Source organism: Eulemur rufifrons, chromosome 6 (genome assembly GCF_041146395.1).
Source record: "Eulemur rufifrons isolate Redbay chromosome 6, OSU_ERuf_1, whole genome shotgun sequence".
NCBI lineage: Eukaryota > Metazoa > Chordata > Mammalia > Primates > Lemuridae > Eulemur > Eulemur rufifrons.
In genome coordinates, this window is record NC_090988.1 from 68940744 (window position 1) to 68967419 (window position 26676).

General features: G+C 44.9%; 1 protein-coding gene across 3 annotated transcripts in view; it reads left to right on the forward strand.

The window, feature by feature from the left end:
* The window catches only part of NAV2 (neuron navigator 2), a 691715-nt gene that overhangs the window by 478054 nt on the left and 186985 nt on the right, over nucleotides 1-26676 (forward strand). For all 3 annotated transcript variants that reach the window (XM_069471196.1, XM_069471194.1, XM_069471195.1), the window contains 2 exons: nucleotides 2126-2384; nucleotides 14294-14454. In XM_069471196.1, the coding sequence (XP_069327297.1) occupies nucleotides 2126-2384; nucleotides 14294-14454 (420 nt within the window). The remainder of the gene's footprint in view (nucleotides 1-2125; nucleotides 2385-14293; nucleotides 14455-26676) is intronic.

Consider the following 26676-nt stretch of genomic DNA (forward strand, 5'->3'; position numbering starts at 1 on the left):
AACCTGCATGTCAGCGCTTGATTGGCTCATTTTTGTTCTGTGCCTAGCTGATGTCACTGCCCAGTGACAGGTGTGTCACTCCACCTTGTGTGCCTCTGTTTTCCCATGAGTAAAATGAGTAACCAGTGACATTATCCCATCCAAACCTCACACTCTGTGATTCTCATGTACTGGCCAGAACATTTGGCAACAGAAGGGGAGCGTGCCACAGGCGTACACCTCTCCTTTGGCTTCCTTAGGCTGGAAAAGGAAGCAGAGCTGAACTACCCAAGAAACTGGGGGGCTCGCACATCTATTTGGAGTTTTCTCTGCTGCCTGCTTCGCACAGGGTGGTTTATAAGCAGTGACTTTGCATCTTGACTTGTCCGGGTCAGTCCTGGCTTACAAGTGTGGTCTTGGTACAATTAAGAGCTCCACCCCCCTGCCCCTGCCCACCCCCCTGCTTTCACTCTCAAAAATATCATGGTTTGCACAATAAATTAAAAGATCACCATAGTAAAAATTATCATTTTTAAGGCATGAGACCAGAGCTGTATGAGAATCTCATTCAGGATTCTGGGGCTGTAGTCATATAATAGCCAACACCAGTGAAGGACTTCACTGTTTACAGTGTGCTTTCACATATATACTCTCATCTGATCTGCAAAACAACCTTGTGTGATGGGGCATGCCTTGTCAGTATTGCCATATTACTGGAGACCAGAGAGATTGAGTGACTTGCCCAGGGTTGCACAGCTAGTAAGTGGAATACAGATTGGAACTTATGCCTTAGGTTTCCTAAACGGTATGCTCCTGTTGGCTTTGTCCCATGATTAGAATCTTCTAGCTCCCTAAATGGGAAGTGAAGGCTGGATTCTGGAAATTGGTACTGTTAGTTTCTTCAGAGCCTGGAAAAAGAGATGCTCCAATGAGAAGTAACTCAGCCTGACCTAATCAGCAGATCACAACGCAGCAAAGACACTGGCAGGCTGCCCTTTCCCCCTCTGCACAGAACGGAGTGTGCTTCTGAAAGGACTCCGTTCATACCTTCTGCCCCTCAACTGGGCTTTGGAGGAAACTCTTGTTCCTTCATTAGCGGCCTCTTCTCCAGCCTGGGGCTAACCCACCCCCTAACAAGGCCTCTGAAGCTTTCCTGGGCCTCGCATCCCTCTTGCACCTCTTGCCCCTCTTGCCAGTTCAGAAAAAGAAATACAACCTAGAGTGGCAACAAAGAGGATGGCTGAGTGTGTTTGCCCACCGGGCTTCCTCCTCCTCTGTCCCTCGTGCTGGGTGGCCCTAGTACTTCACCCTCACCCTCAGAGTCTGCTTAGACTCCAGCCATCGGCATCTGGTGTTAAAAGAACTGCATAAAAGGAGGGATTGCCCAAGAAGAGGCCCTTTGCTTATCTATATAGCCTCTGCCTGTGAATAAATATTTTATTCTTCTTTGCAACTCTTTATGCATGCCTTGAGGCAAATGCATTTTAACATCTGAAAAATACTGTCTGGAATTTTAAAAATGTATTCTCTTTTCTAATTTCTTTGAATGTAGGAGATGTTTTGTATGAATGCCTTATGGAAACAAGTCCTTATAGCCTATCCCTACACCCATCCCAAATTAGAGTTATTTATTCAGCAGACAAGGGAGACACAGAGCCCAGTATTTGAGTGGAGAATGACTGGGGAAAGCAGAGCACGGATTGTGGGGAGGGACAGCGGCCACTTGGCACACTCAGTGTGGCTTGAAGCTTAGAACATGGCCGCGGCAGAAGCCAAGTGCAGCCTGAAGACCAGCGAGTTTTCTCCAGTGGCAGAGCGCCTCCGTCCCCATCGGTCGCCTTGCCTGTAGAACAAGCACAGTCTTGCTCAGACGCTTGCTTTTTCAGTGGTGTCCTCGCTGAGAATTCCCTCTCGGCACTTGCCAGACACCTAACTTGCCTTGTATATCCACTCTAATCCCAATGGGGAGAATAAGCTAATTTCTTTGTGGTTTAGGTCTGATTTTAATCGACTGTGATACCAATGAAGTATTCAGGAAATCTGTCACATCCTCAAGAAATTAAACTCACATGCGGGCTGAAGCAGCCCATTGCATAGGAAGAAGCCAGGGCTCCCATCTGACGCGAATCTCTTTGTTGTCTTGCAGAGATCAGGAATGGAAACCTCAAGGCCATTCTAGGCCTCTTCTTCAGCCTCTCCCGATACAAGCAGCAGCAGCAGCAGCCCCAGAAGCAGCACCTCTCCTCGCCTCTGCCGCCTGCCGTGTCCCAGGCGGCTGGGGCCCCCTCCCAGTGCCAGGCTGGCACTCCTCAGCCGCAGGTGCCAGCCCCTCCCCAAGCCCCGTGCCTGCCTCACCAGCCAGCGCCACATCCGCAGTCCAAAGCACAAGCGGAAATGCAGTCCAGGTGGGGGCTCCTCGCCATCCGATCGGTCTGTTTTTCACGTGCCCTCCTCCACCCCGGCCACATCCTAGCCTGTACTCTGTGTATTTCATTCGAGCTTGTTCCATGCTGAGAGCTACTGGTGGTTAGTGGGGAATTAGCGTGACCTTGAAATGGACGCAGTGAGGACTACTTCTGTGCCTGGCGGAGATGTGTACTTTTTTATAGGTCAGGATCGCCAGCAGCCAAAGCTAATTAGCTACTGCCTATTTCTCTGGCCTGTTACACATACTCATAGGCAATAAACAGTCCCTAAAATAGACGCAAACCCCCTTTGTGTTTTTGCCTATAAGCCGGGTGTTCAGTGTTACACACGAGAAGAATTTCACTTAGTGAAGGCAAAAGTCCTATTCTAGTGATGCCTCTGCTTTGCCAGAAGAGAAATACCGAGAACACCGAAGATATGTTGGTGGCAAGTGGTTCTTCGCAAGGGAAGGAGGCAGCCACCTTCCTTGCAGGGGGCAGTGCCCGCAATGGGAGCGATTATTATTAAATGTGACTGCGTTGTGTTGAACACACAGGGAGTGTCCTGCCACGCAGGAGTGATCTGCTCTGCAGTGTCGGGCCTGGGTTTTGCTGGCGTTCCAGTAGGAACTGCCACTTTCCAGCTGGACTCACCATAGAGCAGGGTACAAGCAGACGGCCACGGATGCCGCCATAGTTACCCTCTACTGTTTCACAAGGGAAATCGTTGCATTTCTAAGCAACGCTGCAAAAGACCACCCTGTAAAACATTTGTTTTAATGGCAGAAAAAAAGGATATTAGGAACTAGATACTTTTTGAATTATGATATGGTTTTGCAGGAAAGTTTGTAACTGTTTTAAGCTACAAGTCTTTAGCTATAAAACCTAAATGTCACTGATCACATTGATTGCTTGTTGCTTGATTTCATCTAAAGTGTGCTAAAGAGTAACAGCCTTTTCTTCCCAGCACCTCAGCGCACCAGCATTAATAATCATCAGGCTTCTCACACACCTTGAGACACCTTTTGTCACCCATTGTGGTTGGGCCAAGCACAAAGCTGCTTGAACAGCGGCTGCCTTACAGACAGTGACAGCTTTCTCCCCCCACGAGAAGTGCTATTTCCCGATTGTATGGTGTTAAAACCAGCATTGATGGCTATAATGCAAATCAAGGCCCCTAATTAATTATCTAATTACAGCCGACTCACATTACGGAAATTTGTGGGATAGGAGAGTTGCCTGGACTAGCAATCAGGAACAGACAGCCACGCAGCCAGTCCCTGTACCCGTTCCCTGGAAACCTGCCTGAGCAGGAGCCGTTTCCTGGTCAGAACTTCCCTCGTGGACATGGATCATTTGAATGATCAGAGCATCATTTTCCAAACTGCATCCTGCAGTGCTTATTCCCTAGGATGTAACTTCGGTTATATTGCAGAAGGGTTCTGTGGGGAGAAATTGGGAGAGAATTTGGATTAAGTTGTTAGAACTGTTACTTCAGGTCTGTTCAGATCCTTGAGCCTGCCGGGCTCCAGATCCCCAAGCCCCTCGACCGAATTCAAACTTCATGGAATAAATCCCATCATTAAAAGGATTTGTTCTGTAAAATTTGGATTCAGACAAAAGGCCTCACTCAAGGATCCAGAAGGCCACATGTCGTCTCAAGGCCACAGGTTCCCCAACCTCAACCCTTGCACGTGCCAGGTACTGTTGTAGACACTTGGGAGTCAAGGATGAATGAGATAGCCAAGGTGCCTGCCCTCTGCATGCTCCTAGAGGAGGCAGGCAGACAAGCAAATAAATGGGGAATAAATATATCAGATAGTGGTAGTGAGTCTTGCAATAAGATGACGGGATTCAGAGGGACTGGGTTGCTAGTTTAGGTTGAGTTGATGGGTCTCTCTGAGGACGTGACACTGAAGTTGGAGAGAGATGAATGACAAGGAACTAGCCATGCAAAACCCAATCATAGAGTCGTTCCAGCAGTGGGAGCAGCTGGTGCAAAGGCCCTGCGGTAGGAGTAAGCTTGGCATGTTGGAGGAGTGGAAAAAAGGCCAGTGCAGCTACAACTCGGTAGGTGAGGGGAAGGGAAAGATAGGTGGTCTGGAAGCAGAGAGGGCTGCTACCATTTGCATGGACGACAGCGTGACCTGCAGCCCCCGCAGCTGTGCACTGCTGTGGCACCGAGGCCAGTCATAGAGTGTTGGCTAAACTGGGTAAAGAGTTTGGACTCCATTCTAAGAGTGACAGGAAGCCACGGGAGGGTCTCAAGCAGTAGAAAGACTTGATTCAATTTTTAATTTTAAAAATTCACCTTTGCTTCTCTCTGGAGGATAAGATTGTTCTTATAAGAATAAAAGCATGAATGGAAGGAAGGACCCCAATTAAGTGGCTTTTGCCACCTTGTAGGCCATAGTGGCTTGGATCAAGGTGGTGGGAGCAGATGTGGAGATGCACCAATTCGGGATATTTTGGGGGTGAGCCAGGAGGCCTGCAAACTTGACTCTCTGGAATGAGGGAAAGGGAGAGGTCACAGATGAAGCCTAGATTTCCGGCTTGAGCAGTTTGGTAAGTGGTAGTCTAATTTATTGAGATGAGGAAGCCGGAGAGAGGAGCAGCAGGAACGCATTGTGAATCTTCAGAAGGGAACATAAAAAGAGCCTTCTACAGACTTGGCCACAGCATCGTGCTTATTTTACAGAGCATCTCATTGCGTAGAGTTTCAGGGAACATGTGTTGAGAAACACTGGCTTGTGTCATTGAGCTGTGCTAGCCTTAGGCATCCATTTCCGTGGTAGGCGTTTGTTTTCTTAAAAGAACCAGATGTTCCAGTCAGAGCACCCCTCTCCCAGTAAGCCAAAAACATCCTATTAATAAATGCTTTACCTGAACAAGAGCCAGTCTCACTTAAGCCAGGTTTTCACATTCATGCACTTCAGCTATAGTGATTCCTGCTGTCATGGCCCCCTGCCCCTACCCTGGTGACATGGACTGGACTTTGGAGATGCTCTATGTCCTCACTCACCCCTTTATCTTGCCCAGGTTGGGTCACTTCTGCAGATGGCTGGTTTTGTCCATTATATGCTGATACTTCCTGATTTTACTTCCAAAGGATAATCTTGTTGTCTAGGGATATGATATCCCATGCTGACACTCTGGCCGTAAGTTTAGGAATGATGAAACCGCATCACTGGCTCAGTTCCATTGTATTTCTAGCCCCCAAATTCTATCTTTGAGAACCTAAACCTCTAGAGAAGGGGCTTGGACTCTAGATCATTCATGTCAAATGTTGATGCAAGCCCCAAATGCCAGGTTTGTGATGGGCCTCTGTTAGAACTCTGCCGGATACAAACATGCCTGAAAACTATTTTGAAGCCACCCAGGCTCCACCCCTCTTGGGGTTGCAAGCACTAAAACTTGGCAACTTTCCATAAAGTTTGCTAGTAAAGAAGTTGTGGAAGTTGGCAAGGGAAATCTGGCACATTGGCGTGAAGGAATCAGGAACTTGGTCCACATTTCACCCCATGAAACTTCTCCCCAGTCAAGAGTCCGGAAGAGGAATATTGTCTCCAAGACTTGCTTCCTTCTCCATTGTATCTACCTTACAATGATCATTATTCAGTTGTTTAGAAATAATCCAAAAAAATGACTATTTTTTCCTTCATTCTTTTCTGTCTCTATACTTCATAAGACTAGTGAAACCAACATTTTATTTCTCACCTCAAATCCTTTTATGAACATGGCATAAGATGTATGGATATAAGAAAGATAAATATTTCTGTCTGTCATAAGATAGTAAAAAAGATTAACTTTTTCTTAAGCCCAACCAAGATTCTTCATAGGTACAAATTTAAAATTTCCTAAAAATTTCCTAAAAATCCAGAATTTAGCAAGTTCAACAGACTTTAAGTGGTCATCTCTATAGCATTAAGAAGAGCTCAAATTCCCAAGACCAGCAAAACTCTCAAACATCTCCGCACTTTGGGTCACCTTTATGGGATATTGAGGGAATTCATCTGAAAAGCACCCCAGGCGGAACAAGCATGTGAAATAGAAACATCTCAATACTTTAGAAGAGTGTACAGTTTGTTCATTTTTCAGGGACCCCCTGCTTCAGGGTCTAACTGTGAGAAGGCGCCCTTATGCTGACTGGAAGCAGGAGAGATATGTGGTGTATAAGGAGAAAGAGAAGCCCACAAAAGTTCTTAGATAATTTTAAAAGCAATCTCTTCCCATTGGATATATCTCAAATCAGTGAAGTTAGACCTGGAAAGAAAGCTGCATGTCATGGAAAAAAGTGGGCAGAGGGGAAAACCTGGGAGCCCTCCCCTTGTCGTCAGACCCTTATTATCTACCTGTGTGTCTAATGTATCTTCTCTCTCCTCACTCATCTCTTCCACTTTTTTTCTTTCCTGTCATGCAGTGCACCATCCAAGGACTCATCTCAAAGCAAAATCATCCGCTTCACTCTGGGTCAGAAAAAGATCTCTAGGTTAGACTTGCCCTGTGTCCTGCAAAGCATGGTTTAAACCCAACCCTCTGTCCCGTTGTCCCCCTCTGCCTTGGCTGAGTTTCCTTTTGGTCCTTCTCCCCATTTCCTGTTTGCTGTTCCGGAAAACCAAACCTGCCTGGCTGTTGATCCAGTGGTGTGGAGTGTTGGAAGTGGCCATGGCATTGCTGGAAGTGTGCAGCGTGTGTGTGTGTGTGTGTGTGTGACAATGTGGAAGTGAGGTTCAGCTGCACATGGTGCTTCTCATTGTATTGGTTTTTGGCTTGGCTTTGCCATCGGAATCCACTCTGATTTAGGACAGAGGTGAGTTTTGAGGCAGTTTCTGTCTGTAGTGGTTTTATGACGGGTTTGCTCCCTGCTTTGCCTCACCTGCATCTCGTTTGCGTGTGTTGTGCTCTCTGTTGTTGTTGTTAAAATTACTAATGTGGGATTGGTTTTCTCTTGAGTTACAAAAACCTGAAGCATGAGTCCAAATCGGACGGAAGGGACAAAACAGCAAGGCAGCCAGGTCTCCCCTTTGTTTCTGGATGCTCTTGCGTACCGTGGAGAGGCTGCCTCAGTTCCCTGAAAATTAAAAACAAAAAAAAGGTTTGCTTGTTAACTGGTTCTCTTAACTCAGACTTTGGCCTGTCTGCTGCATCCTTGGGGACCTATTTCAGGGTATGGAAAAAGCCAGTTACATTGTTGGTTCTGCTGTTATTTTAAATGTACCAGCAGCTAACATTTATCGAATGCATCATCCTGTATAAGCCCCCCATCAGCCTTCATGAGGTAGGTCAGGTAATTGGTCATGTGATTATCCCCATTTTACAGATGAGAAAACTAAGATTTAGGAAGTTAGGTAATTTGCCAAGGACACACACAAAGTGGAAGAGCCAGGCTTTGAATCCAGGTGGGCTAACCCCAGAACGCCCACTGTAACCACAGAACAACACTGCCCTCCTCCTCCTCCTCTAATTCTGGTATTTATGTGGTTGTTGAGGCTGCTTTTTAAAATCTTAGGTTTCAACCATTACTCTCAGCCTTTTCCCTCACATTGCCCTTGTAGCAGCCTAACAGAAATTGCTGCTGGGGCAGAATCTCCTACTTGTTATGCCTGGTATTTATTTTTTATTGAGTTTTCATTTCAAGGTAAAGGGAAACCTGCACTTCCTATCTGTCTTCGTTTATGTGACAAATGCATGCTGAACGACTGCCTGCTGCCCCACTCTGTTAGGCTCTAGGTGCCTTTTCTAACCACAGTTTACTTTTCTAAAGAGCTTACACCTGGAGGGACCCAACTCAGCCTCTGCCTGGCCGGTGGGGGAGAAACCACATGGCAGCGTGCTAGTCTGTAGAACTAGTCAGCGTGTCACCCAGACCTGGTTCAGGAGTACAGGGAGGGACCTAAACTTGTCCCTGCTTCTGGTAGCCTTGCTGGGAGTGACTGCTTTCTCTGAGGAGTAACAGGAGGCCCAGTCAGAGCAGTGACAAAGGGGCCCCTTCCCAGTTAATTTCAGTGTCATGCAAATGCTCATCCATATGAAAGGAAAGGGGAGGAGTGGTCCTAGAGGAGACCTGAAACCTAGTGTCTGTTCCCACGATGTGCTCATGCTCGGGCCTGGAAGATAAAGAGGACAGGAGCTAGCTGGGAAACTATCTAATTGGAAGCACATGCCCATCCCGCTGGTGATTTGTTATCAGTCCCAGATGATGGAAGGAGGGGTGGGAAGAGAGGAAGAACTGGAAGATGAGGGTGTGCCTACCCCTCCCTGAGGCTGGCGGGGCACAGGCCTTCCAGGTTCACCCTAAGCCAATGTCTGGCTTTCTTTAGGGTGATAACCCTCACCTAGAGTCTCTTTTGGGTGCATTTTGTCTCTGCAGAAGCCAGTAAAGGAATGTTCTTAGTTTCATTATTTGCCTAATACTCCTCTTTGCCTTCCCTGTACCCTACTCTCCACCTCCAGCCTTGAGCACAATTCTGATAAGAATTTTAGCTGATCAAGCACCACGAAGTGTAGCAGTAAAGTTTGGTTGCCAAAAAAACAGCCCCACCCCTCTGGCTGAGTATCTCTGGAAATCGGTGTCTCATTGGAGTGCAAACATTGATTAAACACCTGCTAGAGCCAAACACCTTGGCGGCCCCCAGGAATATGGGGCAGCTCCCAGGGACACGAGGCAGCATAGGAAGCCTCACCCTGGAATCTGGATGTAGGGGAATGGCTGTGAAGGGCATTGGTACAGGGATGAAGGAAGGACTTCCGTGGATTTCTGCCTTTGAGCAGTAGCATTGCCTCTGGCATCCCAGGTGAGCCCCAGGTATTTAGGTTTATTCCACCTGCTGGAGGCAGAGAAACATAGTGGCTAAGAGGTGCAGTCAAACCTAAGTGAAAGCCCATCTTTACCACTTGCTGACAGTGTTACCTGGGCACATTATTTAACCTCTCTGAGCCTATGTTGTTTCCATGGTCAGATGGGGTAGTCCTTTCTCCCTCACAGTTTAATCATGAGGATTAAATAAAGTCATTTCAATTCCTTAACACCTGGCATATAATCAGTGTACCATAAAGTAGCTATGGTAATGTTGGTGTGTTAGGCTGATCGGGGACAGGTAAGGCAACCAGGCCACCTTTAGCAAGTCCCACGATCGTCTTGTGGAAAGGAATCTGTAAGGGCAGTAGTTCGGTCCTCTCTGCCCAGCCGCTGAAAAGCAGACACCATGGAAATGAGAAATTTAGCATTTAATCATCTTGTCTGGCAAAAAGCATCTCTGATTATGAGCACCTCCCCCCACCTCCAGCATGTGCACACAAGCTGCCATCCTTCCCGGGAGGGGCCCCTCTGCTCCCAGCCTTTGAAGTGGTTCTGCGGGGAAGAACTGCTGTGCCGCCATCAGCACGTACAGCGCGTGGAGCAGAGGAGGAGGGACGCGCTCGTAGGTTATGGGAAAGGCAGTTTTACTCCCCGGCCCGCTGCTGGGCTCTGCACATGTTGGAGAAATTGGCCATGGCTCTAATAGCGGCAGGCTTATCCTCCTGCCTCTGTTACACCACTTCCCTTAAGCTTAATGTTTTAGAAAAACCAACATGCGTGTGTTTCAGAGAACCCATCTGTGTCCTCTGTCATTATGTAACTGTGTGGACATGGAATGACCGTGAGAGGTCGAGTTCCTCTGGAGTGATGTGGGTTGACCCAACACACTCTCCTGTCACTGCGCTTCTTCGGTGAGGCTGGCCCAGCGGGCGGCATCTGTTGTGATACCTGCAGCTATGCCACATGAGCAAGACCCAGCTCTTCAGCATGCAGGGATTCTAACGCTGCAGATGGCAGATGCTTCTAGGCTGGAGGCTGACAGAAGTGCCCATGATACACCAGGATGTTAACAGTGATGAACTTCAAAATGTCAGCCAGAGGCCTGGGGGCTGTGTCACTGGTAAACTGGAAGATGGTCTGCTTTTCAACTCTGGCTCCCCTCTCAGCCTTCTTAATTAATGCCTCATGGCTGGAGGGCAGGACGAAGTCCAAGCTTCGAAATAGGACATAGAAGGTCTTCCCTGCCCTGGCCCTGCTTGCTTCTGCAGCCTCATTCCCTCCCACTCTGTCCCCCCAAGTCTCAGCACACGCCAGCTCTTTCTTTCCTCCGCACGTTTTATAGGCCTCATCGCTGCGTGGCATGCTCCACCCTCTACTCACCTTCCCATTCAACGTGCCAAATCCTCTCTGTGGTCTCCTTTATTAGGAACCTCCTCTGATCATCCCACCCACCTTTAAGATCATCATTTCCTTCTCTGAATTACTTCTGAACTTCATGTATTTCATCAGTTCACACGTAACCTAGATGTCAGCTGGGGTTGACCAGCCTCCTGACCTCTAGATGAGATTGAGCGTCCTAGCTCTGCCCCTTCTTAAGTCTGTAAAAAGTCCAGTGACATCCCCAGAATTACTCAGGTATCTTAGGTTCTCATGGTCACCTTTGGCTTTGAAATCCTGCGTTTGAACTCCTGTACTTAAAGTTCATTCTGAATTCATTCAGTTTGTGGATTGACTCACTGTCCCAAAGGATGTTTTGGTTCCCTTGTAGGTAAGTCCAGACTCAGCCTTTTTTCTTACTTCCCACCTACCATACTTTCATTGTGGCCTTTGTATGTGAGGTGGATTTTGCTGAAAATTTCAGACGCATGGAGAGGGCTTCCTTTGGAGCAAGCATGAGTTCAAGCCCACTCACAACAGAACCCAAGTTTTAAACTATAGTGTCAACATAGATGATCTCTGAAACTTGGAAGAAATGACTTGGTCTCCACTCAGTTTTTTGATTTTGTCAAGTTTAAGGGAGCTGCCCTGACTAGGATGTAGCGGGGATGGTGGTGGAAGGTGGACACGGGCTGGCTTGAGCTCCGTGGTGGCTTTTGATGGCTGTGTGCCAACCATTCTCCCTTTGCTATGTCATCTGTCCTCAAGGCCTTCAGGATGACTCCTCTGTGTCCCAGAAGGCTAGCACAACCCTGCAATCATTTGAAGAACATAACTGCTCTCATCAAAGGAGCACCTAGATCTCTGACTCAACAAAGAGAATCTGACCGTGATCACCCGTGGAAACCCAGAATTGTCTTTGTTAATCCAAAACCAGGAAGGTGTCACTCCAGAGAGTGGGGTCCACAGATAACTCGGAGGTGTCCCAAGTGTAAGGTCTCAGTCACAGATACTTGGATGAAGTAATTTCTCTTCTGGAATGTTCCGTAGGGAGATGATGAGCCTACTTGCCAAATCCTGTCTTGCCTCTTCGAAAATGTTTATCTCAGAGTCTTGTATGTTGACTTTTGTTCAGCTCTCTTCTGATGCTTTAACTTAGACCCATCTATTTTCTTCCTTATTTATCTGATTTATTTATTTATTTATTTATTTTTTTTGAGATACAGTCTCGCTGTTACCTGGGCTAAATTGCCATGATGTCAGCCTAGCTCACAGCAACCTCCACCACCTGGGCTAAAGTAATGCTTCTGCCTCAGCCTCCCGAGTAGCTGAGACTACAGGCACATGCCACCACACCTGGCTAATTTTTCTATTTTTAGTAGAGATGGCAGGGGTGGGGGGGGTCTCTTGCTCAGGCTGGTCTTGAACTCCTGACCTCAAGCGATCCTCCTGTCTGGGCCTCCAACAGTGCTAGGACTATAGTCCTGAACTACCATACCCAGCCTATCTGATTTTTCTTGTGCCATAACATGTTTCCTTTATGACAATGTCTAATTCTTCTTGAATCTGTGTTCAGCAGAGAGGATGAGAAAGGAAACTAACATGCATTGGCCATATGTTAAGTCCCATTTCAAATTTATAACTGTCTCATTGGGGAGTTCATTATTATTACAAAGTTACAGGTAAGGAACAGGCATCTCAGAGAGGTTATGAGACTGGTCCAATGTCTTGTGTCTGGAAAAGCTTTTATTCTATCCATTAGACCATACTGCCTCACAGACAACCAGACGGCCTACCTGATCAAGGTTGTACCTGTCCCATCGCATGCTTTGATTGCTTATGTCTATAAAGTCCCCGTGCTGTCCTAAAAATCGGCCATGGTTCAGCCCAGGGTCCACACAGTGGGGGTTCTCCAGCAACTCTGAAAGAAATGCATCTCTACCCTTCTCATTGCTTTTTGCTTCCCTGCTCTTTGCAAATTCCCCACTGAAAGTAGAATGCTGTGACCTGCGTTCCCCTGTACCACTTAATACCATTGCTATGACATCATCTTGGAACAAGCCCATAATCCTTTTCCAGGCCTATCTGTGGGCATAAAGACTTCTACAGACAATAGCTGGGTTAAATAAGTCCAGCCCGAGGGAGACCCACCTGCAGAAGCTGTGCCATTGGATGTGAGTACTCAGATAACACTGACTTGAGGACTTACAGGACATTGTTTGCATTGGAAGCAGAATCAAGAGGTACCAAGGTCTCATTGCTGGACCTCCTTGGCCAGATGTGCTGGTCACATCTGGTCCCCAAACACAGGCACTGGCACTGCTGGGTTTTTGTACCCCATTCTGCACCTATCTTTGTGGGGTTAATATCCTCCAGACAAGGTGGGGTAAAGTAACAGAGGGACAAGTGCTCCCAGTGCAGTGGGAAGTGATGCCTTTAAGTTCTCACTGCAACTCGTTTGGGGGAAGAGCTAACCCCCTTCATTCTCTCCCAGATCCGTCAGGGAATTGGGCCAGCTTCTCCTTAACTGTATAAATTTTACAGTCCTCTCACACCAGCTCATGTTCTCTGTTTACTCTACAACCATCTTTCTTGCTCGGCCAACAAGAAAAAGTTTAAAGTGATTGCCTACTTGTATCTAAAATGCTTCCAGACTGCAGACTTCTTTGGTGCTTACAGATTTGCATGGCAAGAGAAGGCTGAAAGTTTTATGAGTTGAAAATTCAGACTTATCACTAGATCTAATGCTAGCCGACTGAGATTCCAGTGGCTTTTAAACACAGCTAAGTGGGTTTTAGCCGAAAGATATAACTAAATATTTCATCATCTCAACTTTAATTATTGGAAACAGCCTGCTTAGTAAGTCCCTGGACCAAAATTCTGATTTGGGGAGTCTTACTGTTAACTCTTTGGAAAATGGGCCATAATATCTTTAGCCACATTACAAAGAAGTCTGGTGACTTAATTTCCCAAGCCACACGAAATGAGGTGTTTTATCTAAGGGGAGGATGTGTGTTTGTCTTTAGGCTAACAAATTCCTGTCAGTTTTACCGAAAGAGTATATGATTTTGTCCATCTACTACTATTCATAGAAGCTGGTATTCAGCCTCAAAGTAACACCTATGGAGACAGGTTGTCAGGTGTTGAAGGAAAATGTATGTCTGGACAAGGGTTCCCACCCAGGCCTTAAGTTTTCATTACAGATATGTTGGGTCTGAGTGGTAGCAATTCCCTGTCTCACCATTATAAACTGTTTCCTTTTCTTGATATTTATGTCCCTGGATTATGGAAAACACTACTTGTAATACCTATCAGAGGAGATGCACACACAAGATAAACTGTGGGATCTTATCAGGCCTTTAGGTTCTATGCTTGATAAAGTTAGAGATGACATGGCTTGGCCCCGCTGGAAATTAAAAATAACCATCCCAGAGAGGAAAAAAAGATTACCTTTGTATTTTTAATCTACAGACATAATCATATTTTTTTTCCTTCAAAATCTCTCTCTTTGCTCAAAGGAAAACTGTTCACATTTTGCTGTTGGACTTTTGCTGGGTCATTACTAGCTTAGATGTTTGTAGTGGCTTCCACCAAATCATTTGACTGGCAGACGTCCACAGACCCAATGTCTTGGATGGTTTCTTTTACCTCCTGCGTGGTAGCAGTTCCTTCTCCTAAGACACTGCTATTCTTCTGAGACTGAATGCGTCACCCTGTTGCTTTTGCATTTTAGACTTCCAGGTCCTACCACGAGAGTATCCACTGCGGGCAACGAGGCCAAAACACGAGGAGGGTCAGCCGCTGCCAACAACCGACGCAGCCAGAGCTTTAACAACTATGATAAGTCCAAGCCAGTCACCTCCCCGCCCCCACTGCCAAGCAGCCACGAGAAAGGTGAGTCACCTTCTTGAGGGTCCTTTTTGGCATCTGTCTTCATAGCAGATCTATGTAATTCCTTTGGGTGAGTTTGGTTGGGGTTGGAGGAGGGTTTGCAAATAGGGTGGTGAGAATGTGTCACAAAGACATACTTGGCTGGCAGGAACTTTGTTAACAGAGGCATTGATAAAAATGGGGATAATATTGTTATATTCATAGTTGCCAGCAAGACAAACTGCATTTGTTTGGGTGGGGGTCCATAAGAGACCTGGCTATGGATAGAAGCAATACAGCATTAGGAATTTGAAGATAAATTTTCATAGAATACGCTGTATATATTAGGTAGTTTTCCAGAAATGCAAGCTTCTTGGGACGTGCATTTTGTGAGCTGATAAGCTTTTTACCCATCAGAAATAATGTGAGGGGAATTAGGAACAAGGGGGTTTTCACCCTTGGAAAAAGTCAGGAATGTGGGTTGGCTCAGGGAAGATCTTGGCTACATATAAGGAGTAGACAGTGTTGCTCTTGGGGTTGTGGTGATGTAACTTTTGCCATAAAAGGATATGATTTTTTTTTTTTTTTTTAACTATACATAGTACTGAGCTTTTAGGATGGAGGAAAAAGGTGAATAGCCCTGTGGGCGTCCTGCACAGAAGGTAGTAAAGCCGACCTTTGCTTGCTTCAGCCCAGATCTCTTGAGACATTAGAGAAACTAGGAGAAAGTGAGGCCATTTAGAGGAGTCTTTAATGAGAGACAGAGCCCTCCTTCATTCCTGCCCAGCAGAGTGGTCTAGCCTTCTTTTGGGGATATGTCCAAGTCTCTTGGAAGCATTTCCTACCTGGTAGTGAAGAAGCTTCATAGGGCTTACCCTGGATAATGTCCCTTCGTTCCCCCGAGACCAGGGAGAGCTGCCCCTCACTCCCTAAAGTACCCCAGGAGTCTGGGCAGCCCTCCTCCTGCGAGTGAGATCAGAACCTCCAACCAGGGTCACTTGGTTCAGCGGAACTGGGGTCCCCAAGAGTTTGCTAATCATTTTATCTTTTTCCTCCAAAATATGAAGGAAATTTATACAGGGCTGACAGATATATATGACAGAAGGTTTCCCAGCCAAGGCACTGGGAGCTCTACAAATAGCACTAAAGCCATAACCAGGATGTCTCAACCGGTCAAGACTCTTTGCGATCTAGCCCTTGGTTTCTACCTCAAACCATTTTTCTTCTTCTTCTCTCTTTTTTTTCCCTTCTCTCCCCTCCCTCCTTTCTTTTCTTTTCTTTACCATACCCAAATGTGTTTTTTAAAACGTGTACTTAGATTACAAAAATAATATGTGCTTGTAAAATGGTACCAGTATATATATCAAATAAAAGTTCTCGTTTATGTGCTCCTTAAAGAGTACCAATATACCACCACTTTATATTCTTCCAGAACTTTCACAATGCATTTATATATATGTATATACACACACACATACACATAATATACAGAAAGGTTTTTTGGTTTTTACGTCAACAGAAAAGCTATACTTTTTTTGAGTACCTACTGCATGCCTCATTTTATACCCATTTTACAAAGGATGAAACTAAAGCAAGAAAGGTCAAATATTTGCCAAGGTCACACTAGAGATAGAGGTGGAATGTGATTCACACTCAGACACTTTGGTTCCAGAACCACAATTAATACTGAGCTTTCCCTGGAAGTGGCAAACAAATGCCTGAAGTCTTCCTGTTGAGGGCCGGTTAGAGATGTGCAGGTTGACACGAGAGGAGAGAGTTGGGAAGGTACTAGGTAAAGCCTGGAGGGGCCTCTCCTCTGGGGGGCCGGTCTGTCTTTGTCCCATCGTCATTTGGGGAGAAGCTGTCATAAAGTCTGAAGGATGGATGTAAGGCCCAAGTCCAAATAATTGAGAAAATAAAAGTCCCCCAGCAGTGCTAAGACAGCCACCAGTCTGTCCCTGCCTGGGCAGGGGCTCCCCTGTGTGCCCTGAGCAGCCTGAGAGCAATGAGGCCTCTTAAAGGACTGGGGCTGCCTATTTTAATAGAGGCAATCCCGGGGGAAAGGCTTTAGTGTCCACAGAAACAAAGGGAAGTCGTACTTACTTATTGAGCATGTATTACTTGCCAGGGACTGTGGTTTTCAATATCTTACCTGATCTTCACAATCATCCTGTGAGGTAAATACCACTAACCCAATTTCAAAGTAGAAAATGAGGCTAATTGAGATTAAGTAACTTGCCCTCATGGGTAATTAAGCGCTGGAATTTATATCCAAGTTCAACTCTGGGATTCAAACGGGCTCTGCCCTGTCCCCTGGGAGGTCTGTTGTAAGGACCAAGTGAGGTAATGTGTGTGAGAATGTTTCGTGAGCTGCGAGGCTGACAAACGCCTGTGAGGATCCGCAGTGAGAAGAATAACTGATGGGTCTGTGGGAGGGGGCGTTTCTCATGCCCTCCTACCCTGGGCGGGCGAGGCAGGGCGGCCCTGGGGCAGCCTTGGTGTTTTCTATACTGATAATTTTCCCACCATCCTGAGGTAAAAGCCGAGTGGGACTTTATTTTCAGAGACTTTTGTATTTCCTCTTCCTTTTGTCTTGGTTCTTATGTTTGCCCTTGAACCTGACCTCTTTATTGCAGCTCATGAACTAGTCATCTTACGTGCAAAATGTGGTATGTGGAGGAGGACCAGAAATAACTAAGCCACCTGACAGCGTGTAGGACACAACAGGCACACGGATGCGTAATGTCACATCCTTTGCCTTGAGAGGGTCTGTCTTGGAGAGGGACGCACGTGTGAGCAGATAAATTGCAGTTCATCGTGGTTGGTGCTGTAGTTGAGGTGTGGACTGTGTTCAGATGAGGTAAAGTCCACGATACCGTCCCAAGGTCTGTGCTCTTTCATCCTTCACCGAAGCTTTCTTGTTAGTGAGTCAGGCCCTGAGTGGGTTGTGTTCTGGCATTTCATTCTCAGGTGAGTCGATACATAGACTTTTTTCCCCTAAATCAATCAGAATAAATATATTTCTGCAGGAAAGAATACATAGACTTTTAAAAAAGAAATTGTGGTGTGGTTGGGCACAGTGGCTCGTGCCTGTAATCCCAACACTTTGGGAGGCTAAGGTGGGAGGATCACTTGAGCCCAAGAGTATGAGGCCAACCTGGACAACAGTGAGATCCTGTCTCAAAAAAAAATTTTTTTTAATTAGCCATGTGTGGTGGCATGCACCTGTAGTCCTAGTTGCTTAGGAGGCTGAGGCAGGAGGATCACTTGAGTCCAGGAGTTCCAGGTTACAGTGAGCTATGATTGTGCCACTGCACTCCAGCCTGGGCGACAGATTGAGACCTTGTTTCTTAAAAAAAAAATTTGTGGTAAAATACATATAATATGCAATTAACTCTCATAATTATTTTTAAATGTACAGTTCACTAATGTTAAGTATATTCACATTGTTGTACAACCAATGTCTAGAACTTTCTCATCTTGCAAAACTGAAACTCCATACATGTTCAATGGTAAGTCCCCATCCCCCCTCCCACCAGCCCCTGGCAACTACCTTTCTACCTGCTGATTCTATGAGTGACCAGTCTAGGTACTTCATATGAGTGAAATCATGCAGCGTTTGTCTTTTTGTGACTGGCTTGTTATACTTAGCCCAATGTCCTCAAGGTTCACCCATGTTGCAACATGCAATTCCTAGGCTTTAATGTGTGACCCATTGACCCAAGAATTCCACTGCTAGGAATTGATCTAATCACATCAGTCACTACAATGAAAAATTCATCATTCTGTCAAAAAGTCACAGAAATATTTCAACACTTAGTCCCAGTTTTTTAAAAAGTGTTAAAAGGAATAAAAAAGTATCATAGGCACCTTTTTAAAATGCATAGAGCACTTGATATTTTGTGGGGAAATCCTGAAGTATTTCTCTCAAAATCACGCCCCCTGTTGCCACCACCACTGAATTTAATTCTAGTTGTATGGAACAATCCAGTGAGATGTGATGCTGAAGGACAGTGATAGGTAATACTTCTTAGCTAGAAAAGGCCTAGAGACTTGCACAAAACGCATTAGATCGTTCCATAAGGTGACGGCCAAGTACACAGCTGATATGTAGAAACCAAAAATGTTCCTGTAAGCAACATAACCTATTGGTTTTCCCAAAGACTGATCTCAGTTTTGCCTGCGAGGTTTGGTGGAATCTGCGGAATCTGCAGAACCTTCAGGAAAACCTGTTAGTTTATTGTACCATCGTCACTATATGGTTGGGTCTGCCTTTGGTTTCATCCTCTAACTCGTGCAAGCCACAGTGAGGCACAGCCTTGCCGCACCTGGGGGATGTGTGAGCAGGTCTGGGTACGAACAGTCAGTGTCCAGAGATGTCTGGGACACACGGAGGCTCCTCACTTCCTCTGGTAACTGTAAGTGGCCCTTGAGCTCCAGGCCAGAATCACACATCTTCAGGTGAGAGGAAGTAGCTGTCTCTTTAAAGATCTGTGACATTTTCTGTTTTATCTTCCTCCATGCTCTCACATCCTCTAAACGGGTCAATGCCTCCAAGAATCTAGTACATTTTTAAAGTATTTGATCCATCATATGAATTTGAAATGTCCAGTGTTCCTAGATTGACTTCTGTGCATATGGAAGATGCTTTCTTCTGAATCATATGAATTTCTTCATTTTATAGAAAGTATATCTTTATTATTTTTCATTGTAAAAATCATAAAAAAATATTCAAACAGAAATTTATTAAAAGACAAAGAACGCTATGTAATCCTATTTCCTAGAAATAGCCACTGTTTGCCACTTTGTTTATATTATTCTGTATTTTTTTCACACATATGCTATCACATTTTGGTAAAATTTTCCTACGAAAAATAGAAAAATTAGCTGGATGTGGTGGCACACACCTGTAGGTCCAACTACTTGGGAGGCCGAGGCAGGAGGATCACTTGAGCCCAGGAGTTTGAGCTATGATGACACCACAGCACTCTAGCCCAAGCGACAGAGTGAGACTCTGTCTCAAAATAAAACAAAAAGGTATTACTTTGAAAATTCTATAAATAAAATCACCAAATCATAGACAGGCTTTTTGTTTTTTATCTCTATGTATAAGTCTCTCTCTCTTCATAATAGTTGCACTGTACTCCATTATATGGATTTACCTTAATAGCTTTAATCAGTTTCATTTAGGTTGCTTCTAATTTTTTGATATTATAAATAGTACTGAGATTAATAGCCTTGTATGGGTTTTTTACATGTATGTAACTATTTTGGTGGGATTGTTGCATAAAAGGGTATGTACATTTTACAGTTGTATCAATGTTTCCAAATTTTGTTCCTAAAAGGTTGTACCTATTTATATTCCCATCAACAACATATGAGAGAACTAGTTTCCCTACACACTTAATACCACTTTTATCACTCTCTTGGGCAAAAAATGCTTTCGTTTTTTTGAAATGAGGCAAATTATTTTAAGAAGCTAAAAAAAACAAGACCATTAGATAAAAACTGGTCTTGTTTGCTGAGACTTTGCTGTGACAACCAGTGGCTTTGACATAGTTCAGAAAGCACTTAGGTTTGAGATCAAGCTGTCTACTCTCAAGATACTTAATGTCCTCAGCCTCAGTTTCCCCTTGTGAGTGCGTCTGAGGGCTTCCATCACTAAGCCACCGTGAGATGTGAATGAATTCTTCAGACTGCACTGGCTGTCGGGCCTCATCTAAGGTGAGTGCCACCTGTGCTTTCTGGTGGGTCTCCTCCTCTGCTCTTCCTTCTCCATGTCACTCCCTTCCTCTTTGTTCACTCCTGCCTGTCATACGGGGAAGAGAAGAGCCAGACATGGCTCGAGACAGAGTTTTACAGGCTTCAGCACTATGTCATGTCTGAGTAATGCTGGGGCCATTGATTTAGAATCTATAAACACGTCACTTTGCGGCTGATGAAGCAAACTATGTATCTGGCTTTGTGATTCGGAGATGGAACCCCCCAAAAGTTGCCCATGTCCTGCCATTAACCAGAACTCTGACATAAAATTACAGTTTAGACTATAAGGAATTAATTCACTGGTCCAAGTCATGCAGAAAAGAATATGGTTGGGGTGCCCTGTTTCATGTTGTTTCTTTGTTTGTTCATGTCATCACCATTTATGGAGCACCTGCAATGTACCCAGCTCTGAGCTGGCTGCAGTGACAGGGAGGATGGAGACAGACACAGACTGTGCTTGCCAGGGGCTCTCAGTCTCAGGGCAGGGGTGCTGCTTACATATTCTATCACAGACATGCTCAAAGTTGGAAGGAGAAAGATGAGCTTAGCTAGGAAGGCGCGGGGAGGACTTCTGAGAAGTAATATCGTTTGCATTGATTTCCATTCCCCGGTGTTTGCCTAGAGAAAAGGAAAGGAAGGCTGGGAAGGAAGGATTCACCCCACTCTTCTGGTCTGGGTGCTAATCTGAGAGTATATCTGCTGGGTTCACTATATTTTTATACTCGTTTTCTCATGGAGTTCTCACAAGGAGCAGGCCCAGTCATTAGTCATAGCAGTCAGAGAAGCTCAAAGTGATGGTGTCTCCAAGAAGTATTTCTACTTCATTCATGGTTTTTCCCAGTCCAGATGTGGTCTAACAATCAAGCGTCATTTTTACCATGAGCAACGTTGCTTAGTAACACAGTAGATACTGTCTTTATCAGGTTTCTAGGGGAATGGTTAGAAGGCTACTCCAGGGTCAAATTCTCGTGCAGTAGAGGAAAAGGTTTTCTTAATTCTTTTCTAAGAACAAGTCAGCTTGCCTCTTGAAGATTCAGTTTATTTATTTTATATCTGCGAAGTGGCAACAGACTGCTCTAGCCCTAATGATGGGAGAATGTTAGATATGAAGCATTCTTTCTAATTTTTTGCATAACCCGATTTAAATTTTCTGTCCTTAGCACCACTCTATTTGTTGTATTCATTTCTGTGATGGGTATGACTTATTGTCATTTCCTGATGGCTGGAGTTTATTGACATTATAGGTGTCATTTGCATGGCATGAGACAGTTCCTAAGTTCTGCCCTTTTGAAATACTGTGAGGTCAGTTGGTACCTGTCAGTGGTGCCTTTCATGAGCGGTGGTGGCTATGGCTCCTGCAGTGAAGACAGGTTTCATTTTTATAGTTTGCATTTCACACCAGTTTCCTTTTGTTCTAAACAAATTGATGATATCTGATTGAATAGATGAAAAGTCCCCAAACACATGGCAGCTCTCTCCAAAATAGTGCCTGAGTAGTAACATTTTTCCATTCTGACGTAGTATATGCAGATCGTCCAGGTGTGATGAAAGAGAGAACAGGTTCAACATGGGGAGCTCTCTGTTAACTCTGAAGCACACGATTCCAGTCCCATGATCTGGTGAGACCTTCGTAAATTCAAAACTCTAGACTGTTGTTTCTCAAGGTGTGATTCAGGGACCATCTATATCATCATCCCTTGAGGTAATTGATAAACAGACTAATCTCCAGGCTTTATAAACCTAATCCTTCTAATTCAGATTTCTGAATTAGAGCCCAGAAGTCTGCCTATTATGCCCATGTGATTCTTATGGCACTGAAGCTTGAGAACCCTTGCCCTGGCAGGATTTCTTAGTTCCCTTGGAAAGACAGCGCTGCTTTCTAATTGTCCTTCAATTTTCAGCAACTACTCTATAGTATATCATTATGGGGAATGGAGACAAGAAGTAATCTGGGTAACAAGGCACGCAGATTAATGCTTGGCATATAGCAGGAGCTCACTAAATGGGGAGCCACTTAGTTGTGCATATGCATTTTGTCATATACATATTTCAATTTATCCTCAGAGCCAGCAGTTTAAGCTGGGTAGGCTTACCTACTTTCATGGGCCGTCTTATCTTCTTTTGGTTTTGTGCTATTGCCTCATTAATCTTGAGTGAAGTTCTTCTTTCTTTATTTTTCAATTCTCATTGCTATCTTGTTTTGGCAGAGCTAATAGAAGATAAGGGAAAGGATTTTGATCTCCTGATTAGGCTGGAGATATAAAGAAGGGAGTGTCCCTTTGGGGTCTAGATGAGGTAGCAGAGGGAATACAAGGCAAGCAGGTGCTCTGAGGGGGAGGTCGGCTCACCTTTGCCCTACAGGGAGAATCATCTTTTGGCTGTCTCTCGATTTGGTGCTTGCAGAGTTTCGTGGTGCTTTAGGCATATAAGAATGCCGTCCTGGCCAGAGGGAGGCAGAGCATTACTAGAGCTACCTAAAGGGGCACCGGAATGATGTACTCTACCTCCCGTACTCCATCCTAGCTTTTGGCCTTAACCTCAAACATTAAACCAAAGTCAAACATCAAGGTGAAAGAAATCGTATCTGGTGTAGTCTCTCCAGCCCCCTTTGGGAGTCATTTTCTTGATCTACTGCGTAATTCAGAAGAGACTTCAGAGGAAGAGACGCAAAGATCCTGCTAATGTGTGAAATGAATGATGTTTAACACTAAAGCAGAGAAGAATAAAATGGATATTACCATGTTTGCTTTTCTCTAAATATGGATGTGTTTCAAAACCAATGTGTGAGCTATGGTTCTGCTATATGTCCTTTCTCTAAAATACAATAAAGCTGGCTTTTTGTAACACAGAGAATGAGTAGAGAGAAAGGGAAAGAAAATACATCATTTAGGAAGATGGACTATCTCTTTGATTAGTCTTGTCTCGGGAATAGAAAATGACTGTGTGATGTTCATCCGATGTTCAGGTGATAAATCTCAGCGTCTCTCTTGCTTCCATCTGTTATATGGAACGCGTCACGTATACATGAATTCAATTTAATTTCAAGGATCATTGCGAGGGGAAAGTATTTATGTTTCTGGGTGCTCTCACGGTCATTTTTATCCAGGTGTCATCTGTAGTCAGCACATAGTTTAGTCATTCTTTTAACTGTTCCTCTTAAATACTTTTTTTCTCCAAGTTTGGTATTTGACAGCGTTCATCAGCATGAGAAGATGAATACATCTTGGGGTATGAAGTTCGCTGTTCTGTGAGCACATGTGGCCCGTACTCACAGTGCAATGGCAAGCACGAGTGCCGGTCAGAACGAGGGGAGAGCTCCTGAACGGCAAAGCTCGCAGCTGACGTCGCTGCAGCAACTTAATGAGGAGTTTCCTGGAAGCGCATACTTGGCTGCCTCTCTGTGCTGAGGACACAGCATCCTCAGGCTTCAATGAACCTAACAGATAAATGCCTTCAGGATTCTGCCAGTGTGTGCCTTTCACCAGGAGACCAACACAGAGCCCCTGTGCCAGGGAACCATCTTCTCCTGATGAGGATGTCAGACCAGGGGGTCACGTGGGGAATATTCATCTCCAAGATCTTGGTCCCAATATATCTGTTTTGTGGTGAGAATGATACCTGGGCTGCCTGCAGGTCTCGTGCTGCAAGAGTGGTTTGGGCCAAGACCCTGGGGACACTGTTCACATTCTTAGTGTCCTAGGAGGTTTTGCCTGGTTCCTTAGCAGCAGCCGTGCCAATTCTTGTGATTGGCAAGGCTCCCTAAACTTTGTGCCCAGTAAACAGACATAAACTGCTGCTGGAAATCAATGGCCTGGCCTAATTCCTTCATAAAAGCAAAGGTATATTAAGGCCTCTCAACACCTGATGCTCTTTTTAGAATGGGAGAATTCTGGAAATTCGCCCTTTTCAGAATGGGAGGATCACAGCATTTTCCTGAAATGTGGAGTGGGAAATCAATGACCTATAATTACCTTGGGAAAAGCAAAGCTTAAGGGGGAAAAAAAAGTCGTTTGGCTGCAGGACAGCCTAGCACAGTCAGTCTCTGCTGCCCCCTACTGCCCAGGTTGTGTGTCACATCTCCTAGTGGATCCTGGGTTTCTAGCCTGGCATTCTCAGGGCACTTGGGGAGGATAATGACTTGCAGACTGTCTAACTGTTTTCCTCCAGACAGGGCCTCTCCACATTTGTTTCCTCAATTTTGGAGAATGTATGTGAACTGAAGAAAACCCGCAACGTGGGTGTGATCAGGTTCCTGTGGCCTGGTGGAAAAAGTTTCTCTTGAGTGGTCAGGAACTGACAGCAGACCTGAGCTAAAATCGGTGTTCACAAGGTTGCTTGGGCGGGCAGCCCGAGGGTGGATGCGAGGATCAGGTTTAGCCCTAAGGAAAAGGATCTTTGAGGGCACTAGTTGATTTTTGCTGGGAAAAAAAAAAAAAAAAACACCACACCAAGTTATGCTAGATTTGGTTCCATTTTTAAGAGGCAAATAAGTCTAAACTAGACTGTGCAGTATGGAGTGAATGACTCCCTTCCTTCTTCATTACACGTTCATGTACTTGCATCTCAGTCCTTCATGTATTCATGTCGGAGGTCATTTACTGAGTGCCTTCTGTGTGTCACGCATCATGCCAGTCACCAAATATTCAACTGAAAAAACAGATAACAATTCCTGCCTTTATGGAATTTACATTCTGGTAGAAGAGACAGATAGTAAACAAAATACAAATAGTATCATTATATTTTATGATAACTGCTCTTATGAAAATAATGAGGTACTATGATTGAACTTAATTCCCTTCGGTAGAACCTCATCAGGGTGAGACCCACAGATAAAGTTTGCAAGGCTCACTTTGCTCAGAGTACCCATTCTCCCCTGCAGTGATTAGCAACAAAGGATGATTAGAAAACAGTTTTATGGAGAGAAACCAGTTCCCTTGTAAAAATGAAGATCTATATCTTAGACCACCCTTTTTCTTCTCTCTCTGGCCACGGAATATGGAACTGAAAAATTACAGGGAGGCAAGCTTTGGCTCCATCTGTATCTACATATCTATATATCTAAAAGCACTTTTCACATTTATCTTCTCATGGTTGAACAGGCTGTTTTGGGAGTAGTGAGTTCTCTGACCCCAGAGGTATTCAAGCAGAGGCTATAGCATCACTTGCCAGGATTGCTATAGGTGAGGTTTCTTACATTAGTGGTAGGTTGGAATAGATTTTCTCTAAGATTCCTTGCAAATCTAGGATTTGATTATTTCAGGCAAGGGTAGAATTGGTGTGATTTTTCCGGCTTGTAGAAAGGCCTCCTTTGCCTCAGTGATGTTACACATGTCCCCACAGTTTATGAGTCTTCCCAAAGCCTTGTCTTTGGATTGATTCCTTTAAAGGAATTCGTTTATTCCCAAAGTGCACTTTATTATTAATGATGCTACTTATAGCCTAGGATTCATTTATATGCTGAAAAAAAGTCACATCTTGTGCAGATACGGCCTGTGTGCCATTTGTGATGACTTCTTTTACTACATTCACATGCTTGGAAGGATTTCTCCCTTAACTTCAGAGAAATTGGCTTGAACATGCCAGGTTCATGCTCCGAGACCATCAGAGAGGCCACAGGCGAGGATTCCTGCTGTGCAGAAATCCTGGCTACTTAATGAGAAGTTAAACACGGGTGGTTTCAACCATTTAACACTTGGATTCATTTCCTTGCCCTCTTCTAGAGCCAGATATGAATGTCTTCAGGAAGTTATCCATGCAGAATTTTTTTTTTTCAGAGACAGTTTCACTCTGTCACTGAGGCTGGAGTGCAGTGGTCTGATCACAGCTCACTGCAGCCTAGAACTCTTGGGCTCAAGTGATCCTCCTGCCTCAGCCTTCTGAGTAGCTAGGACTACAGGCACGTGCCACCATGCCCAGCTAATTTTTAAACTTTTTTGTAGAGATGGGGGGGTGTCTCACTATGTTGCTCAGGCTGGTCTTGTACTCCTGGCCTCAAGTGATCTTCCTACCTCAGCTTCCCAAAGTGCTGGCATTACAGACATGAGCCACTGCACCCAGCCCCATGCACAATTATTGTTAAAAATCTATTTCTGATTCAAGCTGCAGGGGGCAGTATTCATTAAGGAAAACCAGGGACAGAGCCCACAAAAGAGCGAGTTATTTAGGCCTTATAGGGAAGAAACTGGGCCCTATTTTTAATGATTGTGTGCCGCAGGCTCTCATTCTCTCCTGATGTTCATGTGTGAATGAGGCCCTGGCCTTCAGTAATAAACCTTTCTGGGGGCCAGAATTACTTTGCCTTGTGTTAAATTCCCCTGGCTGAGTCAAAATCAGTGAGCACCTGAGGAAGAGAGACTTTTCCACATAGGATATAGGTGCTAGGGCAAGAATTTTAACCCGGGTCACCTGACTCCAAGCTTTTGCTCTTTTAGCCACGTTCTGAGCCATTTCAGTCTCAAACCTGCTAATAGAAGTAGCATTTAC